Here is a 19,915-nt window from a genome sequence, read left to right on the forward strand (position 1 = left end):
GGCCAATGAATGCCGCAGCCCTACCCTCGGTCTCTTATATGTGCTGGAGCAGCAGGGCTTGGTTGCAGGGGCATAAAGGGAAAAATCTGAAACATCTCTGGGCTTGGCCTTTGGCACCAGCCCATCCTTCCCGCACCTGCTGAGCATGTCACTAAACACACCTACAAGAAGTCATTCGGAGGGCACAGGTTACTGGATCCCAACACTCCCCTCCAGGAGAACCTGCACCGGTGCCTCAGGGCCTTCTGCATCAGAGGCCCTGCCTGGCCAAGCCCTCTAGGCCCCCCACCCACTGTACTTCCTTCTCACCAGCCTCCCTGCAGACTCCCTGCTCTGGACAGGATGACCCGTCATCTGTTCTCTCACTCCACAGAATTTAGAACCGGAGGGCCTGGGTTCCAGTGCACAGCCTACGCTGACCGGATCTGCCAACCTGAAGCGAGTCAACTCAGTGGCTTCACCCATAGATTGGAAATAATACAAATATTTACCTTTACCTCCCCTCAAGATGCAGTGAAATTACAGCTAGTGAAGTGCTTTGTAAACTGTCAGAAGCTGCACATATGTTTGTTATTATTGTCATTATTTTTCCTCCCTGTGCTCTTGGCCCCTTACACACACAAAAGAGGAAATCCTTATATACAGCCTAATAGCCTTCTGAACCTGGATCAAGACTCACCTCGACACAGTTATTGAGAACCTACTATGTGCCAGGCGTGGAGCAAGGGACTAAATAGAGGTAACTCAAGCCCTCCAGCGTCATGCTCCTCCTTGGCCTCTGTTCAGGTCTCTGTGTGGAGGATTCTAGATCAGTGTTCCATGCTAGGCCCTCACTGTGTGTGTCCTGCTTCTCTGTTTGCTGCCTCCACCAAGACAGAGCCTGTTCTGTTTTCCCATAATAGGGGAAGGGTCGGACTCTGTAATTTTTTGGTGTCGGAGACTCCTTTGGCAGAATGGTAAACCTACGAGCCCCTTCTCAGAGCAGTTTTCAAATACAAAATCCTAGTTTTAAGCCCTGCCTTAAATTCTTCCCCACTGAGTGCAACAGATCTGTGTTCAAATCCCACCTGTTGCCACTAACTGTGCAGTCTTGGGCAGGTCAACTAACCCCTCTGAACACATTCAACCCCTCCTCGCATCCATAAAATGGGACCTGCCTCAAAGGTAATGAGACAGTGTACCTAAGCCAGACACTTAGTAGGTCAGTAAGTATTCATTCTTTTTCTGCCCAGGCTTTGCCATTGCCACTCATGAGGAGAAATTGAGTCTGCACTTGTCTCCTCTTTTTAATCCCTGATGAGACTGCTAGTCCAAATCTGGGAAGTGACCAGGGCAAAAATGTACAGTTCTTTCCATGCAAAGAGAGAGGACAGTGCCTGTGGGGTAAGAAGAGGGTGGTCGGTGAACCCAGGCCTTGGGGACGGGGTTGCAGGGAAGGCTGAAGAGGCCAGGAGCTCTCTCTCCTCTGCCAGCTCCTCCTCTACCCTCATCCCCTCTCTTTGCCATCCCCTTGTCTCTCCCTCTGATCTGCTCCCCACCCTCTGTCTCATCTACCTCGGCCTTTGCTGAGATCTCCCTGCCCTGCCCAGGTGGACTCTGCATCAATGGAGAGTGGGCGGAAGAGCTGTGGCCGTGAAGACAGGAGGCCCTCAGGCTCCATCCAACGTCCCTGAGAGAAAGCCCGGGTGATGGTCTGTCCATCTGTAGGAAGTGAGCATTCTAGAGCCAGGACCATCTCCGATAAGGGATGCGGTTGAGCATTCAATTATTCTTTCAATGAGTATTTCGCGAGTGCCCACTTTTTGCCAGGCACGGTGCAGGATGCTTTATATGCATGTGATCATTTAATCTTCCTCAAGTCCTGTGCAGTCAGTGTCATTCGCCCTGCCTACAAATGAAGATCTGGAAGCTCAGGAGGGTAAAGTAGCCCCAGGGTCACACAGCGGCATGTGGTGGAGCTGGGACTTGAACCCGCATTAGTCTGATCCCAAAGGCTTTGCTGTCCTGGCCTCTCATCTGTATCATCCTGCCTAGTACGAGGTCAGTTTGACAAATTTGTGCAGAGGCCAAACCAGAACTGGACACCTGAACGAGCCTGATTGAACTGACTGATCAAGTCGAAGGGGCTCTGAGAACCCTGGCATCCCAAAGTCTACTGATTTCCACCCTGACCCCAGGGGTGGGCCCTGGCAGGGAAGGAAGGAGGAGCTACTCCAGGTCTCTGGGGCTGCAGCTGCAGGCGCAGAGGAGACCTGAAACTAACCCCTTGGGGAAATGAGGCTGAAACGTCTGGTTTCCTGCCCCGAGAGGCAGTAGGAAGGTCGTAGCCTGAGTGAGGGCCCAGGAGTTCAGACCGTTGGCTACCTCAGCTGGCTCTCTAAACCTCCCACTCACAGTTCCATTCTCCCAGCGGACCCTGGAGGGTTGATGAGGACTTTTATGGGCTACAAAGAGGGATTGCAGCCACAGAGGTGAAGCCCCAAGGTGGCTCATGACGTGTCCCTTGTGTCTTGTAGGTTGTGGCTGTGTCCCATACTAAGGGAAAAGGATGTGGTGTGTTGTACCCAGAGGTGCACCCGATTGTGTCCAATGCCCAAAACAAAATGCAAGTGGGGCTGGAAGGGATTAGGGGAGAAATAATATATAATAATACATTTAATCTTATTTTGTGCTTGTGGAGCACCCAAACCATGGAGCCAAGATTGAGGTACTTCTTGTGAAGGTCACTCTAAATTGAGGTATATACCATCCCTGAGACAAAAAGTAAGATGAACAGAAAACCACAGTGCTTTACAGGGAGAAGAAACTCTTATTTAGAGCTGTCGTTATGTGCTGGACACTGGGTGCTTTTCTTATAACAGTTCCATTCTTCACAACAACCCTGCAAAAGAGGTGTTGCTATGCTCGGTTTAAAGTTGCAGACATTGAGGCTTAGAGAGGTTATGTAACTTGCCTGAGATCACACAGCTAGGAAGTGGAAGAGATGGAAGGCCAGTCCCGTCTGATGTCAAAGCTTGTGACCTTAACCTCTACACCACAATGCTTGATATCAGTGACTCTGCCCCACACAGAAACTGAAGAAAAAAAAATTATATGGCAACTTATAAAGACCTGCAGCTTATGGTCCACCAGAGCAGCAATGGGGTCTTGGACATTTTCTGCAGACATCTCTGCTCCTTCCGTCCTTGCTCTTGTCACACGATCGCTTGTTTGGTTTAAGTGGCCCTGACCTTACAAGTACCCAATAAGGTATGACACTGTTCCCAAGGGGCCAGTTCTGTGTCCTCCAGTTAACTAAATCCAAATTAATTAAAAATCCTGTAATAAGCCCAAACCAAACAAGAAGAAAGTTCTATTCTAGAGCCATATTCTGTGGCCTTATTATTTAGTCAGAGTTGCCAGAAGCTCACAGAATCCTCAAACTGTAGCATGAGAAACCAAAGGTAGACATAAGGAAGAGCTTCTTATACAAGAAAGCTTTTATCCTCTAGTGAGAGAGGCAAAGAGAAGAGTTTCTATCCTGAAAATGAGAAAGATACCGTCTGTCTACCTGGGCCAAAGGCAGGGGATTGGACAAGATAACTACCTGGCATGAGCTGCTAAAAGCTGGTCCTGGCCCCAGCCCCACAGCTTCCACTATTGTCCCTCGTGACCCTTCCTCACCTGGCAACTGTTCCAGACCTTGTCAAGAAGAATAAGCAGCTGACAGGGGTGTGGAGCAGGGGCAGGCGGGTGTGTTTGCTCAGGGTTTTCTGGATGAGGGAGTCAAGCCTCACACTCAGCCCTGGGATTACGGGGATCCCAAGGTCTTTCTCTCTCAGCCCCAAACCTAATGTGTGGTGTGGGAAAGCACCCTCACCCGGTTCAGTCACAGTCCCAGCCTCGCAGCTCCACGGGGCCTGAGTCACTGTGTGGGGAGCCAGAGCCAACTTGGGGATCAGTGACTCTAAAAAAAGAACCAGTCAGCATTTCAGGGAGGGGTCAGTGAGGACAGTGACAGGGTGAAGTCTCCTTAGAATCAGAGGGTGGGGGCGCGAGGAGGGTCTGGGCACAGGATCCCCGCTTCCTAAGGGTAGAGAGCAGCCTCTCCTGGTTGCCCACCCTGGGCATGTGCAAGCAGGGGTTCCCCAACATGTAATAAAGCTGTTCAGATTCTCTGTTTTTTCCTGATTCAGTCTTGGTAGGTTGTATGTTTCTGGGAATTTATCCGTTTCTTCTAGGTTGCCCAGTGTGTTGGCATATAGATGTTCATTGTCCCTCTTATGATCCTTTGTAATTCTGTGGTATCAGTTGTAATGTCTCCTCTTTTTGTTTATAATTTTGTTGATTTGGGTTCTCTCTCTTTTTTCTTGGTTAGTTAGCTAAAGATTGTCAGTTTTGTATATCTTTTCAGAGAACTAAGTCTTAGTTTTGGTAATCTTTTCCATTGCTGTCATGTTCTCTAATTTATTTCTGCTCTAATCTTTCTTATTTTCTTCCTTTTGCTAAATTTGGGCTTAGTTTTTTCTTCTTTTTCTAGTTCCTTGAGATGTAAAGTTAGGTTGTTTAAGATCTTACTTTTTTTTTTTTATGTATGCATTTATAACTATAAATTTCCCTCCGAGAATTGCTTTTTGCTGCATCCCATATGTTTTGGTGTGTATGTGTTTCCATTTTTATTTGTCTCAAGAAACTTTTTGACTTTCCTTTTAATTTTTTTCTCTGATGCATTGCTTGTTCGAGAGAATGTTGTTTAATTTCCATTTTCCTACGACTGATTTTTTCCTACGACTGATTTTTTCCATTTTCCTACGACTGAAAATTTTCCAATTTTCCTACGACTGATTTCCAATTTCATACTATTGTGGTCAGCAGAGATATAAGGTATGATTTAATCTTCTTAAATTTGCTAAGACTTGTTTTGTGGCCTAACATATGGCCTAACATACGATCTATCCTACAAAATGTTCCATGTGCACTTGAGAAGAATATGTATGCAGACAAATGTGAATATTTATTGATGACTGGCTGAGAGGTCTAAGAGAGAAATCATCTGATTCCAAGATGACGAGCTAGGAAACCAGAATCCAGAGAGAGGAAAGCAAAGGGAAGCAATTCTTGTCAAGGCGCTCATAAGCCAGATGTTTTACACGTGTTCTCATCACACCCTGCTTTTATTAGGTTGGTGCAAAAGTAATTGCAGATTTTGCAATTATTTTTAACCTTTTAAACCACAATTACTTTTTGTTTTAATTTATTGGGGTGACAATTGTTAGTAAAATTACATAGATTTCGGGTGTACAATTCTGTATCACATCATCTTAAACCACAATTACTTTTGCACCAACCTAATACAAAGGAGGAACCTGGAGCTCAGAGAGGTTAAGTAACTTGCCCAAGGTCACACTGCTAGTAAGTGGCAGAAGGGGAATTTAAACCCAAGTCTGCCCAGTTCTGAATGAAGCCCAAGATCTCTCCACTGAATAGGGTGCTGCCTGCCCCACAGAGTTAGGGGAGGGCTCAATAGCTTCAGGGGATAGTCTGGGTGATTGGCAACTGCTCAGTAGCTGGGTCCTGACTTGAGCAACTTACGTATTCCCTCCAGCCTTCTATGAGCTCTACAAGGGAAAGAGTAAGAGCCAAAGCCTAAAGTGGTGATGGTGTTGAGCTAATGTGCTTTCAGCACGACGATTGAGGCACAGTGAGCGTGTGGTTATTGCTGCCTCAACCACCGGGCAGTTAATCAGTTGATAATTTCAGTTCCCCACGCAGGACAGACTGGAGCCACACACAGCTAACTACAGATGCCATTTATTGAGACACATCACAGGCATAGACAGGGGAGGGGGATGTGGGTAGATTCAGGGAGAGGGTGAGTCTAGTGGGAAACAGGAGAGGTTGAAAGGCATTTAGGGACCACTCCTGACTTCCCCTCCTCTCCCAGCCTGCCCTGAGCTCGGATCAGATGAGCAGAGGAGGTGAGGGAAGCTGAGATGGCCTGGAAAATCCAGCCTCCTCTCAGTGGTCAAAAGGTCATCCCTAAGTCACCCAAACACATCACTCAAGCTGGTGGCCTTGACCTCCCATTCCATTGTAGAACCAGGGAGAAATCTGAGTAGACTTGAGCCCTTCCCAAAACGCAGATTACATGTTAAGAATCTGGCATGCAAATACACTGGATCTGTGGTCCTGGGGCCGTGCCTGCTCCGAAGGAGGTGGGTGGGGAGGGCAGCCAAGGTGGGTGAGTGGGGCAGGGAAAAGACTGCAGGGGCCCCTGCTTACAAGGCTCGGCAGCTAATACCTCCGGCTGGACGTCTTGACTGTGGTGGTCTTTCGCAGGATGGAGGTGCCCCCAGGCCCTCCCTTGACAGTGCTGTAGCCCACATTGGTGCTGAAACCACCCTTGCTGGTACCCCCACTCCCACCCAGGGAGATGCCACCCCCAAAGCCGGCAGTGCCACCTCCGCTCATCGTGGTAGAGTTGCCGGTCACAGCTGCAAGGCAAAGGGTCTGGGTGAGGCAGGGCAGCCATGCGGGAAGAGAGCCAGGGGCTCCAGTAATCAGCAAGGGGTAGGAAAAAATCAGGCAGTGCAGCCACGGGAATGGATGGAGAGCCTAGGGCAGGAAGCTCCTTCTCTGGGGACCCCTTGAACCTACCTCCAGGGGCTGAAATGGAGGGAATGTGTGCTTTGGGCCAAGGATTCACTAAGTGGACTGAGCAGAGGACTGGGGCCGGCCCAGGGGCGGGGTAGCAAAATACTCACAAATGCTGACAGCACTGGGACATTCTCCAGACATCCTGGGGAAAACAGAAAGGCCGGGAGAAGGGTCGGTGGTCCCAAGAGCCTGAGCAAAAGCCCTCTCCCTCCCTCTCTCTGCCTTTACAGTGGATCAATTCCATTGGTCAACTCCCGAGAACCAGGGCCCGCATGACAAGATGAAGAGACGCGAGGAGACTGTGCATGTGGCCACACTGGGCCTTAAAGCCAGTGCCGCAGAGGAAGCCCAGCTGCAGCAGGCTGTGGCAGCCCGCCCTCCCCCACCCTCCCATCCCTCCCCTGCAGGCCACGGACAGACCCCTGCTCTGATGCATGAGAAACAAAACCCATGCCAAAATAGAGCGGCCCAGTTTCTGGCTGACTTTCTCTACACCTCATGCCTTCCTCAGGGACGGAGATGATGACTTTGTTTTTCAAAGCTTCCACTAGGGTGGAATCTGGTATTGGAAGAAGCCTCACTCCTGTCGGCCTGCCAAGCCCCATCAGGATGGTTGTGCCATTCAAGGAGACGCACAGCAGAGGCAGTGAACACAAGTGGGAGAGTCTCCCTCAGGTGATCAGTTAAGAGCCCCACTCCTTGGTTCCTCCCTTACCCTCCTGCTTCAGGTAGCACAGCCAACTACGCAGGCTTTCCCACAGGGCACGGCTGGGAAGCCCTCGGAATCAGGGCAGGAGGGGCCACTACCTGCTCTCCTCGCTCTCCAGCAGCTTGCGGTAGGTGGCGATCTCCACGTCCAGGGCCAGCTTGACGTTCATGAGGGCCTGGTAGTCGCGCAGCAGCCGGGCCAGGTCCTCCTTGGCCTGGTGCAGGGCTGTGTCCAAGTCCATCAGTTTCTTCTGAGCATCCTTTAAAGCCAGCTCCCCGCGTTGCTCTGCGTCCGCAATGGCAGTCTGCAGCTGCTGGCACTGCCCAGGGAGTGAGAGGTATTGGGTACACCCTCCAAGGTTGACGTATCCTTCTCTCTGCCCTGAAGCCAGACGTCACCATCCTCCCCACCTGCCCCCACTGTAACCAACTGGGAAAGAAGGAAATCAGAAATATTCATTTGGAAGAGGAGATGCTATTACACGAGCAGGATCATGTAGCACCAGTGGGAAAGTCCTTACTGAAGTCTAATATAATCTTAGTCCCTCCTGCTGCAGCTCAGCCTAGTGCCTGAAAAGAGGTAAAATGAATAATACAGCCTCACCGTTAACAAAATGCTTCACTCTGATCTGAGGAGGAGCCCACACTTTCAGCCATACCCTAGATGAAGTCAGCAGCTACGACCTGGACCCTTGAACCCCTAGCCTCTGCTCTGACCTCCTGGAGATGGGATCATTCTCCTTGAAGGAGATTGTCCCACCTGCTCTACCACTAATATGCTGTGTGACCTCGGACAAGTCCCTTCCTTTCTCTGGGCCTCAGTTTCCTCTCTTGTAACAGGAGCGTGTTGATCTTGATGGTCCGCATTCGAGTGTGTCCCACCCACCAGAAGAGCAGATCTCATCCCTTAGAATGACCATAAGAAGGCCCCTCACCTCCACCAACACCTGAGCCCGTCGCTCAGGCCCCCAGCCAGAGGTTCACCTGTTTCTTGACTGCATCCACCTCACCCTGCAGCCTCTGGACAGTGCGGGTGAGCTCAGCAATCTCATTCTTGGTGTCCCGCAGGTTGTCCCCGTGCTTCCCAGCCGTCACCTGCAGCTCCTCATACTGGACACCAAAGAGTATGAGGACACCAAAGGCTAGTTATCAGATCGTTCCAGGCTCACATGGGTAACCACTTTCCCCCAACCCCATCCTCAAAGCTGGAGGCCCCAATGTAGGGGGGGGTGTGTCTGGCCCTGGGCATACAAGGAGCCCAGTGGCCCAGGCCTCTCTCATAGAGAAAGATCTGTGTGTAGTCCCAGCTCACATACCTGAGCCAGCCATTCTTCTCACCTTGCTGTGGTACAGGGTCTCAGCCTCAGCCTTGCTCCTCTGGGCAATCTCCTCATATTGGGCCTTGACCTCGGCGATGATGCTGTCCAGGTCCAGGCAGCGGTTGTTGTCCATGGACAGGACCACATTGGTGTCAGACACATGGGTCTGCACATTGCTCAGCTCCTGCAGAAACAGAATTAGCTACCACCAGGCCTGGGAGGCCGCCAAAGGATGGAGGACCGGGGTACAGGTGGCATCGGGAGGCCTGTGCTCTTCCCCAGGCTCCACCCTAGAAGGAAGCTACACCTGCAAGAAAGGCCACACTCTCTCAGGCTGTGAAATGGGCTCCCATTTTTATAGACGGCATTTCTTTTTGTGGATTTGCAGGCTTCTAAGAGATTAAAAAAGAGGAAAGGGGATGTGTACTTACAGCACTCAAGCTCGTGCCAGGCCCTGAGCCAGCACATTCACCTGCTTCTTTAATTTTCAGAACACTCTGTGAAGCAGGCAAAGCCACAGCTGGCCCACAGGGTGCTTTTGTGCAAACTGGGGAAAAGCTCCCCTCTGGGCAGAGGCAGCCTGTTCCAGGGCCTGGGAAGCTGAGCGTGGGCCTGATTCAAACCCCACTCTCCACTCAGCCAGTTAACAACCTGCACCACCATTCACAGTGGTCCTGACGGTAGGGAGGTGAGGAAAGAGGCTTGGAGAAGAGAAGTGACACATCACTAGATCCAAGGTCCTCCAGTCTGGGTGGGGTCCAAACTGGAACCAATCAGTTGAGCAACAAAGCCCAAGGGGTTTCCTCTAGAAGACAGTGCAATTTATAGACCACGGTGATGTACACACACACACACACACACACACACACACACGCACACACACACGCACACCCGGTCCATCAGCTTTCACACCTAAACAGGCATTTAAAGATGCCATGAAAGGCAGGTTTGGTTTCTGGCTTTGAGTCACTAGGTCATGACTATGTTGGCGCCCCGTTGGACTATAACTCTGTCTCTCCCATGGTCCTCCCTGCTCCAAATCCCAGCTCCAATCAAATTGCTCATCCCCTCAGGACTCCTGAGCGGCTTCCAAAGAGGAGACAATTTTCTCTCTAAAAGCCAGTTTCCTCCAACATATTCTGGTCTTGTGTCCAGTTTTTCTCACACACTGGCCCTTCACTACAGCCAATGGGATTATAACAGATAGAGACAGGTAATAACAACAACAGCTCTCATTTAGTGAGCATTTCCTGTCGTCAGGCCCTGTGTTAGACAATTGACAGGTACTAACTCATTACCCATCCTTTTCTAACAGCACAAAGAGCAGCTTGCCCCAAATCACAAACTAGTAAGTGGGGAGCCCAGTCTCGAACCTGGGGAGTCTGACACCTGAGATGACATAGACTAAAGTAGAGAGAAGACAGAAATAAAGAGAGAACTACCAAATTCAAAACTGATAGCCGTGGTGGCATCGCAGATTATTAAATTTATTAGGCTGACGTTGATTAGTAAAATTATATAAGTTTCAAGCATTTTAAGAGGTGGAATGGGTTGGGGAGGTGGGAACAGAAATCCATTCACTGAAATATTTGTTGTTTAGTGAAAAGATATGAGCTCTAGAGACAGACAAAATTAAGTTCAAGTCCCCAGGCTGACATTCACTAGCTGTGTGACTGGGGTCATCACTAAGCCTCATGATACCTCAGTCCCCTCGTCTGTAGGATGAACATAATGTAATACCTTCCTCATGTGGTTTGTGTGTGTTTTCAGACCCACATATGGGCCATGGTGAGTTCTCAGTAAAATGCATTATTTGCTCAGACTTTTCTGAAGGTCAGTCAAGGTGCCCACGAGGCACGTTTGCTACAGACGACGTCCCTTTGTCACAGTTGTTTTCCTCCCACCATGACAACACTGCCAGCGTCATCTTACAGGCTCACCCCTTCACCCTCCCCAGCTCAGCAACCCTCTACAGTCCTGAGCCAGACTGTGGTCCTGAGGAAAATCAACGTGGAATTTTGAAGACAAGGAGACAAAAACTATCTACCGAACACCACCATGAGTGGATGACGGTGGTTTTGCTAGAACCAGGGGCAGAAGTCAGGCTTTCCAAAGAAACAGAGCCAATTCAAGTGGAGAGAGAAGAGCTCTGTGGATGAAAAGGCCCGTGTCTCCTCAGACACTGGAGACCATGAAGGGAAGAGCGGTGGAGAGCATCTGGGCAAGAGAAAAAGAGCCAGAGAAGCTGAAGTGATGGCACTGGCGCAGAGCTGGATTCTGCAGGGACACTCCCCCCGACCCCCAGTCCAGAGGGAGGCCATGAGACTCCTTTCCTGCCCTGTCAAACATGCCTGGAATTGGTGGTGGGCCCTCCAGATTTCCTTAAGATCTGGCTTGACCAAAACCAGACCGTGAAATCGATTACCAAATACCACATTGGCAATCATAGTTAATTTGCCCATGAGGCAGAAAGGGAATGACTGCTCTGGCCTTTGTTCTTACCCCCCAAGGAGGTGAAGATAGGTGGTGAGGAACTTTGACAGGAAGTGCCCCTGCCTTGGTCCCTAGCTCACCTTCCCTCTCCACCTCTTCACCTAATTCTCCCACACGCTCAATGCCCAGCACACCTGCTGCCCCTCAAACACACTGTTCTCTTTGGTGCCGCTGTGTCACTGCACCGGCTGGGGCCCGGTTGGAAACTCTTCCTCCTCCTCCTTTAGCAGCCTCACCCTTCCTTCAAAATCCAACTCAAATGCCATCTCCCCTGAAGCTCCCCCAGCTCCCCAGAAAAGGTCATCCACAGCCTACTCCGTGCTCCCTGTCACTGTGATGGCTGTCATCCCATGGTGACCCAGAATGAAACTGCAAGCCCCCCAAAGGCAGGGACTTTGTCCTTTTGTTGTCTTGTGGAAGGTACTCAGTAAATATGTATTAAATAGGAAAGGAATAGCAAAGGAAAGGACTGCTGAGTATGCCAGACATGCGCCTTAGAGAGTAAGAAAGCCACTTCCTACACATTCAGAGAAGAGGGGTGTGGGAACCATTGACCGAAAAGACATAAGAACCTCAGAGAGGAAATGAGGGAGCCTCAAACAATAAATGACTATCAATGATGCCAGTAAGGAAGAAACTGGGAAGGCACCTAAGAAATCAGCATGATGGCACAGAACACTCCCCAACAAGCTCCATCCTGACAGGTCATGTAGAAATGTTGGAAGTAGAGCAGCGCAGCCAAGCATGAGCCAGGGAAACGCTAAAGCCTGTGGACGGGGCTGTTAGATAATCTCTAGGAAAAAGCAACAAGGGAGGCAGCATTTGGCTAACCCTACAGAAGACCCAGGCAAAGCCAACGACTCATCTGCCATGTCATTTGTTCTTTTGATCAAGGGGAACAGTCATCAAACTGGAAAGGGCAGGATGCTTGAGAACAAATGGAAACCCAAGACAGACACACAGAGCATAAGAAGCCTTGGCCTTGTTGGGGATCTTAGCGGTCCAGGCAGAAGAGCATATCCTAGAAGGCCATGGGGATTGCCAAGACGATGAATGCCCCTGGTGATCCTTGAGAAATATGGAGAGTAGGAGAGGTTCCAGAATCCAGAACCCTAGACGTAGCAAGTGTCCTCATTTCCAAAGGGGCAAAATTTTGATTTCTCCAAAGTAAACTTGATGTCAATCTCCTACGAACCTCCAGTATGAATTATAAAATGTGTATGAGAGGGTTAGAGCCAGCAGGGCGACCCTAAGAAAACGTCAAACCAAATGGATGTTTTTGAGGTTGTATTACTAAGCTGCTAAAGGACTGCGATGGACATTGTTTGACCAAGCCTTTCTTTCAAAGGCACATTTTTTCTCTCTCTCTTTGAAATGATTTTTTTTTTCTGGCATTCTTTAAAATAAGACAGAAAAATGTGGGTCGGGCGATGGCATAGTTATCTGGATGTTAAAGCAGCTGAGCCACTTTCAACCACAAATGACTGAGTGGGGGGAGGTGAGCCTGGTGGGAAGCCACCACTGAAAACCTAGTTCTTGGACTAGGACTCTGTTCTCACCCTGTCTGCCTTAATGTGTTTATCAATGATTTACTGAAATGTTATCAAACAACTAAAGCCACAGTTGACCAGTTTAACCCTGAAGATAACCCTAAGCTGATGCATCACTAATATATCCAGTTATCCAATTGGTATCTCCAATATTGGATAGGAGAATCCAATTGCAAAGTGCCCACAATGACGTCCAATGATGGGATGAAATTTCAACAACATTTCACAGGAAAAAAGGAGAATCATTAGCTCTTGCATTCAGTTTCAAAAATTCAACTTCCCAAATACAGGAAGTTGGAGGACAGCCTGTCTCACTTGGAAGCATTCATGTGAAAAAAATTGGGGGGGTTGAGGGGGGTTGTTAAGGAACAAACATGGTGAAATGGTTTCTAAAAATAACACATAAACTAGTATAATATTAGGCTGCATGAATGGAAGTCTATATCTGTAACCTCCCTCCCCACCCCTCTGTTTTCTGAATTCTGGACTCAGAACCCTGTTTCCTGAACGTCCTCACATGCCACAGATTTCAATCCCCTAATCATCCTGACCTCTAAAGTGTTGTCATATGAAAAACATACGTCACATGGAAGATAGTTGAATACGTGCAACCCAGAAGACAGAATCAGGGCCAATCAAGAGCAGAAGCCATGGGGAAAAGATTCACGTCAGCTTTCTAATAAAGTTTTTCAACAATGGAAATGCCTGCCCTCCAAAAAAAATAGAAGTATTCAAGTAGAGGCTACATGATCCCCATCACAGGTATTAGAGAAAAGGCTTTAAATTGAGTGGAGGGGGCCCTGAGGTCCCCACCTATTCTAAGAGTCTATGATTCTAGAATCAACTCATGCTAAGTTCAACCCTCTCGCCCCCGCTTTCAAAGCTGCCTTGTTTCCTGGGACCCTTCCTGGATTCTTTGATCTGCCCACTCTTTACACCTCACCCCCTGCTCCAACCTGGAATCCCAACCCCCATCTCAGTCTGCCCATCTCTGCTCCTTCATCCCTTGTTCCATTACAAACCGGACAAGAAGGGGAACACAGTATCCCACAGTAGCAAGAGTCAGGCTTTAAGGTCCAAGAACCAGATTTCAACTCCAGCACTGCCTCTAACTAGCTATGTGACCGTGGACAAGTTACTCTGAGCCTCAGTGTCCCTGACTATAAAATGGAGACAATAATAGTACTTCTATAATATTGTAGAGTTATTGAGAGAATAATGTAAAAAGCTTAGCCCAGTGCCTGGTCCATCTTAAACACTTAATATATGGAAGCTAGCGTTCATTAAAGGTCCAGGTTCTCTCTTTTATCAATGAAATGGCCTGGGAATTCAGATCAGACCTCCAAGGGGATCCCCCGTGCTGTATGTAATGATCCCTGTCCATTGGCCACCTCACCATTTCATAGAGATGATTCAGGAAGTCGAGCTCCTCGGTCAAGGTGCCCACTTTGCCATGCAGATCCATTCGGCCCATGTACGCAGCATCCACATCCTGCAGGCAAGCGACAGAGCAGGGCAATGACTCGGCCCCCAGGCAGCCCAGCACCACAGTAGCCAAGGAACCACCTGCCCCCACCCTGCCATCCTGCTCACCTTCTTGAGCACCACGAACTCATTCTCGGCGGCAGTGCGCTTGTTGATTTCATCCTCGTACCTGTTACACATGGAAAACTCAGGCTAGGCTCAGCCAAGCTCTGCCTTTTAAGGCATTGGACCCTCTTGGCTTTAAGGAAGCCCTGGTGGGTCCCATATTGGCCAAGAACAACGCTGGGGAGCAGTTCTGTAATGCAGGCAACCAAGGAAGAAATTTGGGGTGCAGTCTTTAAACATCCTTCCTCGCCCCTTTTAAAGAAATGGGCACAGAATTTGTGCAATACCATGGCGGTCAAGAGCAGCCATCTCTGAATCAGAGCCCTTCGGTGGCTTGATAGGGACAAGTGGAGATGTGTCAACAGTGGTTAACCTTTGCTCCACTTTCAGCAAGAGGATGGCATTTGAAACAACTAATTTCTCTCCAACTGCTTTGGCTGAGACTTTAAGGTTGAGAAATTGCCTGTGTCAAGTTGTAAAAATTAAGAAAAATTATACCTTTAAATTATAAATAAATATATATATATATATATATATATATATATACCAACCAAACATAATATGTGAAATATATTTAGATGTTGATTCAAACAAACTGTATTTTTTTTAATTTATGACATTAATGGGACAATTGGAAACTTAAAATTGACTGAATATTTGATGATATTGAGGAATTACTGTTTTTAAAAATTTTGGTGTGATTATGGCATTGTGTTTATGTTTACTAAGTCAAGTTCTGTAAATGAACTATACAAACATATCCAATAAAATTTTTGTCAATTAGATGACATGATGGCTCGGATTTGCTTCAAGACAATCAGGGAGCAGGGGAAGTGAGTAGGGTGCAAAATAAACAAGATTAGCTGTGTTGATAATTATTAAAGCTGGGTAATGAGAACGTATAGGTTCATTACACTAGTCTTCCCAACTTGTAATAAAGAGTTTTCAAAATTATGAACAGCAATACACAGACACGTGTGACAGTTCTCCAGGAGGAAATGGGTGCAGTGCCTGAGCACCGAGGGAAGCAGATCTGACTTTGCATCCCCCAGACAGGTCCCAGGACACTGGGAATGGGGTGGCCCTCTCTGGGGAGACTGCCCACAATGTCCCCTCCCCACCCCTGTAGGGCCCCCGCTTGTCCAGCCCTCCTCACTTGTTCTTGAAGTCCTCGACGAGCTCCTGCACGTTCCTCAGCTCCAAGTCCAGCTTCCCCCGCTCGCCCTGGAGGCCGTCCAGCTGCCTGCGCAGGCTGCCCAAGTAGGCCTCAAACAGGGGCTCCAGGTTGTTCCTGGTGACACCAGAGCTCTGGCCCTGCTCTTGCAGCAGCGCCCACTTAGTCTCCAACACCTTATTCTGCTGCTCCAAGAAACGCACCTGAGCCAGAGCAAGAAGGGTGGTGGGCTGGACCATCCCCCGGCCCCAAGAGAGACCGAGAATGGGGCCCAGCGCCCCCATCTGTCCGTGACCAGGACATCACAGGGGCAGTATAGGGCCTACAGCTGCTGAGGGGAGGAGTTCCTGTGGGAACAATCTTTGCTAGAAAAGATAGTCGAGTGTGATGACAAGAACTGTAGAGAGCTAGTAGATATGAAAGCCCCGCTCAGTCATTTATTAATTAGTGACAGTCAAGCCACTTCTCTCTGGGGTTCTCTTTCTCACTTGTCCTGGGTCATTGGACTAGATCGATGTTTCTGAACCCAATTCTGCATCAACATCAACTGTTCAAAATGCAGATGTGTGTGTGTGTGTGTGTGTGTGTGTCTGTCTGTCTGTGTCTGTGTGTATAATATATATACAACTCTGTTGTATATATTTGTATATATATTTATGATTATATGTAGATAGATAGATAGATAGATAGATGATAGATATTATATGCATACAAACAAAGACAGAAAGAAAACAAGTGTAACAAAATATTAAAAATTGGTGAATCTGGGTGAAAGTGTATACAGGAGTAGGTGTACCATTCTTGCAACTTTTCTGTAAATCTGATTTTTTTCTGTCCAGCCAGGGTTCCCAGACACCAAACACAGACAACCTTTCAGACCTCCAGCAACCAGCCCTGGATTCATAGAGCCTGAGAGAGATTTTTACTTATTTAACCTCTGGGACGGTCCCGCAGAAGAACCAAAAGTCACTAGGGGAGGAGGTGAGGAGAGTGGGCGGACGGGTTTGCTTCACCCTCTGCCATCCAGTCTCTCCAGGTCCCACCCCCACAGCACCCCAGGCCCACAGTCACGTGGTCCAGGGACACCATGCAGCAGGTGCTCCTGCCGTGAGTAGTAATGAGCCCTCTTAGTGCCAAGGACCACGAGGCTCATGACCCTGGATCCAGGCTCACCTCTGCCTCCGAGTACCTGTATGAACCTGGGCAAATCACATGACCTCTCTAGACTTCAGATTTTTCTTCTTAAAAACGGGCACAATATTACCTATTGTGATTCCTAACCTATTGTGGATATCACATGAGAAAGGGGACATGAATGTCCTTTGGGAGCCCACAAATCACTGAATCAAGATATAGTCATCCACCAGGATTCTCCCCATCATGGTCCCACTACTTGGGGTCTCAGGGTGGAGGTAGACAATGCCAGCAAAATGGACTTGGAAATGCCAGAGAACAGTACAAGAGCCACCCCAGTCAGCCTGGATGCCTGGGACAGATCAAACCCCACACCCCAGGTCATGGTGACATTGTGACCACTCTCCTCAGAGTTCACTCCAAACTGAATTTGTTGGCCAGAACAGCGAGAAGGAATAGGAGAAACAAAAAGGGGACTTCCCCTAAGACTATACCGCCCCCCAATTGTGTCCTGATCACATCTTTGCCCTTAGGCCTCCGCCAAAACTGAGAAAATAGGGAAAGGATGGGCTCCTTGGGTAACTTGTTTGACACTTGAGCCAGTTACCCAGCTGTTAAATCACAACAGGCAATAAGGGCCACCCCACTAAGAGGAGCAATGAGTACAAGCCACTATGTAAGGGCAAGCTAAAGCTGCTGTGTAATGATATCAATGATGAGCACAGGAAGGGCTCCTGCATGCTCAGGGTGGGTTTGACAAATAGGCCTCATGAGTAGACTCGAGATTCAGCTGAACAATTACAGTAAAGACCCAGAGGCTGTCTCCAGCCATCCACATCCGGGCATCCGAGGCTCAGACCAGAAGCACTCCAAAAGTCATCCCACCAACCCCTACCTGAGTGCACATGGGCTGTAACAGCCTCCACCCGGCCGCTGTCTCTTAGAGGCCCTGCTTCTACTCCAGGCGCTCTCTCTGCCTCCTTCTACCTCAGCTCACCTTGTCGATGAAGGAGGCGAACTTGTTGTTGAGGGTCTTGATCTGCTCCCGCTCCTGGGTGCGCACCCGCTGGATCTCCGGGTCGATCTCCACATTGAGGGGGGTCAGCAGGCTCTGATTGATGGTGACCTCCTGGATACCGCCAGGAGGACAGGCGGGCCCGAATGTCTGCCTGCCAGCCCCCAGGCCCATGTAGGCCCCACTGCCATGGCCGAAGCCTCCCAGGGCCCGCCCTGAGGAGGCCCCTCCAGCCACACTGACCGAGATGCTCTTACTGCCCCCCAAGTTATAGAGGCTCCGGCTGCCAAAGCCACCAGTGCTGAGACCACTGCGGGTCCCTCCACCACTGCCACTGTTCCGGGACATCGTCACTGAGCTGAAGCTGGTGTGGGCTCTGGACCCACCCCCTCCACTGGCAGAGTTGGAGCTGAAGCCGCCTTTGGTAGAGTACGTCCGCCGAGATACAGAGGACCTCATGGCTGTCAGAGGGGCCGGAGCAGAGGCTGAGAGAGCTGGGAGGAAGCACAGTGAGCTTCTGGGCAACTGACGGGCGTTTTATCTTTTCCCAGCTGGGCTGGGTCCTCGGTGCCATAGGCACTCCTGCCCCATCGCCCCAGGAGGAGAGGGAGAGGCCCTGTGGGTTGAGGGGTGGGGAATCCCTCTACCCCAGCAGGAGGGAGGGGCTGCTCCCAGTTATCACCTGCGCTCCAGAGCTGGAGCTGAGCTGAGACTGTGTGGGGCGGGATGCCACCTTCCACCCCCTGAGGCTCTCCTGTCTTGCAACAAGATGATACGGCTCCCACAGCCACCTCCACTACCCGTGGCTGGTTTGGTCTCCTCCCACCCAGCCCTCATGGCCACCATCAATGGGGCTCTGTTCTGTGGGCTTTGTCCCAGGCCCCTGTTAGAAGCCAAGGCCTCAGGGCCTGGGCTGTGCAGGTGGTAAGGGAGAGAGCATTAGGCAATGGGCTGTGGAGAGAGTGCCCAGGCCTGCTCCAGTCCCACCTCCCAGCCCACGGCCTCATTGCCCCCTGGCAGGTGGGGGGGCACAGGTGACAGAGTGGGGGTGGGGACAAGTTGTTCTTTTGTCATACACTGGCAGACTGTCTGCTGGGTGGAGATTCTGTGCTGTGCAATGTGGATGCAAGGACAGAAGGAAGATTCCTGTCCAACCATGGAGTCTGGGTGCTTGATGAGGAAATAGAAAGGCTTGGGCTCTCCAGGCAGTGTCCAGAAGCCAGGGAGGTGAGGAGGGCACAGCACACTCTTCTGGGGGCTAAAGAGAGACACGGGGCCGCAACCATTGTCTGAGACCCCTGACCTTCTGCCTCATGGCAGAGCCTCCCCAGAAGTGTCCAGTCACTTTGGAGGGAGCTGGAGGTGGGTGGAGGACACCCCATCCTTGTTGGACATAGCTATAGATCCAGGAAGTGTGTATTCAACAAAAGCCCCAATAGGCCCATGGAGCACCCCCAATATTCCTGTCCCCCCATCCCACACGGAGCCCCATTGCTGCTTCAGAAGGAGCCAGGGGTCTCCTCAAATCACTTCACACCGTCCCCTCCACACCCCACCCACTTGAGACTACTGGGACCAAATACAGCCCCAAGGGAAAACTTGGAGCTGGCAAATGTTGGTCAACTGTTAGGACAAAGGAGTGTTGAGATGACTTGAGAGATTGTCTCTCCTCATCCACTTCAGCTTTCAGCCCAAAAAGGGGGGTGGGGTGCAGAGAGAGGAGAGAGACTCGCCTGAGGGAAGAAGTGGAGCTAGCACGGGCTGTGTTCCTTACACAGCTGCCAGGGCTAAAGCTGGGACTGCACTGGCTTGTGTCCCCAGGATCCCAAAGGACAGGACATGGGGCCATCCCCACAGCCCAGGGAAGGCAAACGGAGAGTGGGCCCCCAGGGGAGGCTGTGGGATTCTTTCCTAGGACCACTAGGGAGCTGTCAGTGGCTCCCAGTTTCAAGAAGTTGAAGCTGCTCCCATAAGGCATAGGGTGAGGGGCACTCACAGAACTGGTCCTTTCATGCCCAAGAGGGGATTTTCCTCCCTACTTAGAGCCAGGATACCCAGCATTTCGGGAAGACGGATGAATTCCCACTGAGTTGTGTGTCCTCCAGCAACTCTCAACCTCTCTGGGCCTCCTTGCCTCTGTCTATAAGCAGGGCCCGTCAGGGAAGTCCTTTCAAAAAGCGCTGGCCTGTGATTGCAGGACTGAGTTGTCACTTCTCACTAACCTTTGTCTCCTGCCCCAGAGGCTGTGATCACTTTCTCAGCCTCCCTTATCTCTCCCCAGCGGGGGTGTGGGAGG

The 19,915-nt window shown here is 50.0% G+C and overlaps 1 protein-coding gene across 1 annotated transcript; it reads right to left on the reverse strand.

Moving 5' to 3' along the window:
- Positions 1-5,774: 5,774 nt before the first annotated feature.
- Positions 5,775-18,241, reverse strand: KRT79 (keratin 79). The gene is made up of 9 exons (XM_033118458.1): positions 17,602-18,241; positions 15,453-15,673; positions 14,300-14,360; positions 14,103-14,198; positions 8,683-8,847; positions 8,329-8,454; positions 7,444-7,664; positions 6,744-6,778; positions 5,775-6,473 (listed from the first exon to the last, which is right to left on the reverse strand). Exons 1-9 carry the CDS (start codon positions 18,076-18,078, stop codon positions 6,274-6,276), a joined length of 1,602 nt encoding a protein of 533 aa, XP_032974349.1. The 5' UTR covers positions 18,079-18,241; the 3' UTR covers positions 5,775-6,273.
- Positions 18,242-19,915: the final 1,674 nt, after the last annotated feature.

Source organism: Rhinolophus ferrumequinum, chromosome 10 (genome assembly GCF_004115265.2).
Source record: "Rhinolophus ferrumequinum isolate MPI-CBG mRhiFer1 chromosome 10, mRhiFer1_v1.p, whole genome shotgun sequence".
NCBI lineage: Eukaryota > Metazoa > Chordata > Mammalia > Chiroptera > Rhinolophidae > Rhinolophus > Rhinolophus ferrumequinum.